This window comes from Bombus vosnesenskii, unplaced genomic scaffold (genome assembly GCF_011952255.1).
Source record: "Bombus vosnesenskii isolate JDL3184/JDL3185 unplaced genomic scaffold, Bvos_JDL3184-5_v1.1 scf7180000013430, whole genome shotgun sequence".
Classification (NCBI taxonomy): Eukaryota; Metazoa; Arthropoda; class Insecta; order Hymenoptera; family Apidae; genus Bombus; species Bombus vosnesenskii.
In genome coordinates this window covers 1,202-3,818 of record NW_022883045.1, presented here as the reverse complement: position 1 = coordinate 3,818, position 2,617 = coordinate 1,202, and the positions used below count along the sequence as shown (strand labels likewise).

At 36.2% G+C, this 2,617-nt stretch overlaps 1 protein-coding gene across 1 annotated transcript; it reads left to right on the top strand.

The window, feature by feature from the left end:
* Positions 1 to 909: 909 nt before the first annotated feature.
* Positions 910 to 2,371, top strand: LOC117238000. The gene has a single exon (XM_033502496.1). The coding sequence runs from the start codon at positions 1,258 to 1,260 to the stop codon at positions 2,356 to 2,358; it is 1,101 nt and encodes a 366-aa protein (XP_033358387.1). The 5' UTR covers positions 910 to 1,257; the 3' UTR covers positions 2,359 to 2,371.
* Positions 2,372 to 2,617: the final 246 nt, after the last annotated feature.

The window sequence follows — 2,617 nt, the reverse complement described above, 5'->3', positions numbered from 1 at the left end:
CTACTGAAAATTCTCAACGCGAGAAATGATTGTAATTTTAGTAAATATTTAAAAAAAAAGTATATTACGTTGTAATCGTCGTTTGCTCAATGCTACTCGCTATAATGATACTGGTTAATGAATGTTCTAGAGCGCATACTCGCCTATTTATATTGATCAGAGAAGTTTGAATTCGATTCCGGTTGATGGTTGCAAGTAGCGGTCATATTGTTTTGTCCGGAGTTTGTTTACTTTTAAATCTCATACATCGAAACGGTGTTAATACTCCGAGGCAAAACAATAACACAAGTCACTCTCGATTCGAATCGTCCTATGACTCACGTGCCGCTACATACATATACAACAAATATTTCTTACAATCTAGTGCATGTAGTTGTGAATGGGGCCTTAAGTTCACTGTTTATAGATATTGTTAGGAATTGATCGAACGAATTCAAAGCAGTCTTGTATATTATCGGAAATGCAGAATTTGCGTGGTTTTGCTTTGACGCTCCTCCACGTTGACAATTGTACAAAGAACAACCCCGCCCGTGTGACATCGACTATACGTAAATCCATACCATTCCACGCTACTGACAATTTTTTTTTTTTTTTATTTATTTGTTGAAATTACAATCAATTCTCGCGTTGAGAATTTTCAGTAATTTTTCTGGCGTGTCGCAGTGACGTGGCTGTTTATTTACAATAAGTTAATACTTGTTATAGATAGGTATAATTTGTAAGTATTATAAGTACGCTACTGACAATGAACCGTTAGATTTTAACCTGGCCTTTGGAAACATGGCCCAAACCAAACTCCCCATCACGTAGGGCATTCGTGGTCCTCTCCTCGCCCCTCAACTTTTTCAAGCTCTACTCATATAAAAACTACGAGCATTCCACGACGAGACTAGTCTTGGGTAGAGCCTTGGCCGTGACTTGAACTATTTTGATACTTTGTAACTTCGCTACTTCATTGTAATATTGCATTTAATCATTTTTGTGAGTAAAAGCATATCAAATTATAAAAGTGAAATTAAATATCAAGTTAAGCAATAGTGATAAGTGCTCGTTAGGAAAACAAGACATCCTATCTACGTGAAACGGACTTAACTTGGATTACGGGTCATCATCAACGATAAACTCACAATCTGAAGTTAACGGACATTCTACGGAAGTTCCATTTCTACGGATATCAAGGTAAAGCTTGATTCTTTTGCCAACCAAAACTCGGACTAAGTAGCAATTTTCGAGAAAAAAAAATAAGAAAAGAAAAAAATGTATGACTTATCATATAAAGATATCAACATTAGTCTACGGCAAGTACTACAAGCGATACAGAAACACACCGAAATTCAAGATCAGATCCAAATATTAGCACAACAAGCAAGGGAAGAGAATGAACGCCGCGCTAAAGAAATCAAACAGCTAAAACAAGCAGTTGCCGAAATAAAGCTAGTTCTTACAAATAAAAAAATAATTAAGTCCAAAAATTCTAAATCTGTGACGAAGACCACAAAGAAAACCATGAAATCAAGAAAGAAGGATCGTATACCTGCAGCGAGCATACCCGAAACGACATTTGATCCCAAAAGCGATAATAATGGCGGAGACCAATACTACAACGAACCACAACACCAGATTATGTTATCAGCCGAAGATGCAATAAGATTTATACCAACTTTAAACGGTGACGATGATGTTGGAGTGGAAGAGTTCATAAAAGAAGTACATGCTATGCGAATGTGTTGTTCACAAAAGGATTTGTTATTGAAAGCCATAAAAATCGATAAAATAGTCGGTAAAGCCGCGCGCAGTATTCGACACATACCGATTGGAAATTATGAAGATTTATATAACACTTTGAGATCTAACGTAGTAGTTGATGTAACATCTGACGAATACGAAGAACAATTACGCGATTTGAAACAGGGACGCCACGAATCTGTTCAAAGTTTCAATATCCGATTCCGCTGCATATTGCATAGACTTACATATGCAATAATTAGTGAAAATCTACAACCAATTACAAGACGAATAATGATTGAAGCCACCATGAGGAAAGTAAGTCGAATTTATTTAAAAGGACTTCGACGCGACATAGGACGCATACTGTTAGCTGGCAAACTAGATTCCTTGTACACAACAGAAAAAAAAGCCGTAGACGTTGAAAGATACCTACAAGAAAAAGAAAAGGGATGGAGGACAGGTTCTCGACCAACAGCAACTGACCGACCATTACCTACCACACGTAACAATAATCCAGTCAACAAACGCGTTTCACCGGTTTCTAAAACGGAACGTGTATCATCTGCTAAGCGACAAGTAAAATGTCCCAAATGTGGTGAATTGGGACATGTTGAGAAAAATGTGCGTTGACCACGAGACTAGTCTTGGCCGCGATTTAAACAAATATTTTAATACTTTGTAACTTCGCTGCTTCATTGTAATATTGTGCTTTACCACTTTTGTGACTAAAAATATAAAATATATAAAAATATAAAAGGACAATCAGGTTAAGCTATTGGTCAGCTCTTCCTTTTTTTATCACGAATTTTGACATTTTTTTTATTTATTTGTTAAAATTACAATCAATTTTAACAAATAAATAAAAAAAAAATGCTTGGCGTCGCAGCTG

Excerpts from the sequence above, each read along its gene's own strand:
- LOC117238000 (XM_033502496.1), top strand. The coding sequence starts at position 1,258 with ATGTATGACTTATCATATAAAGATATCAACATTAGTCTACGGCAAGTA.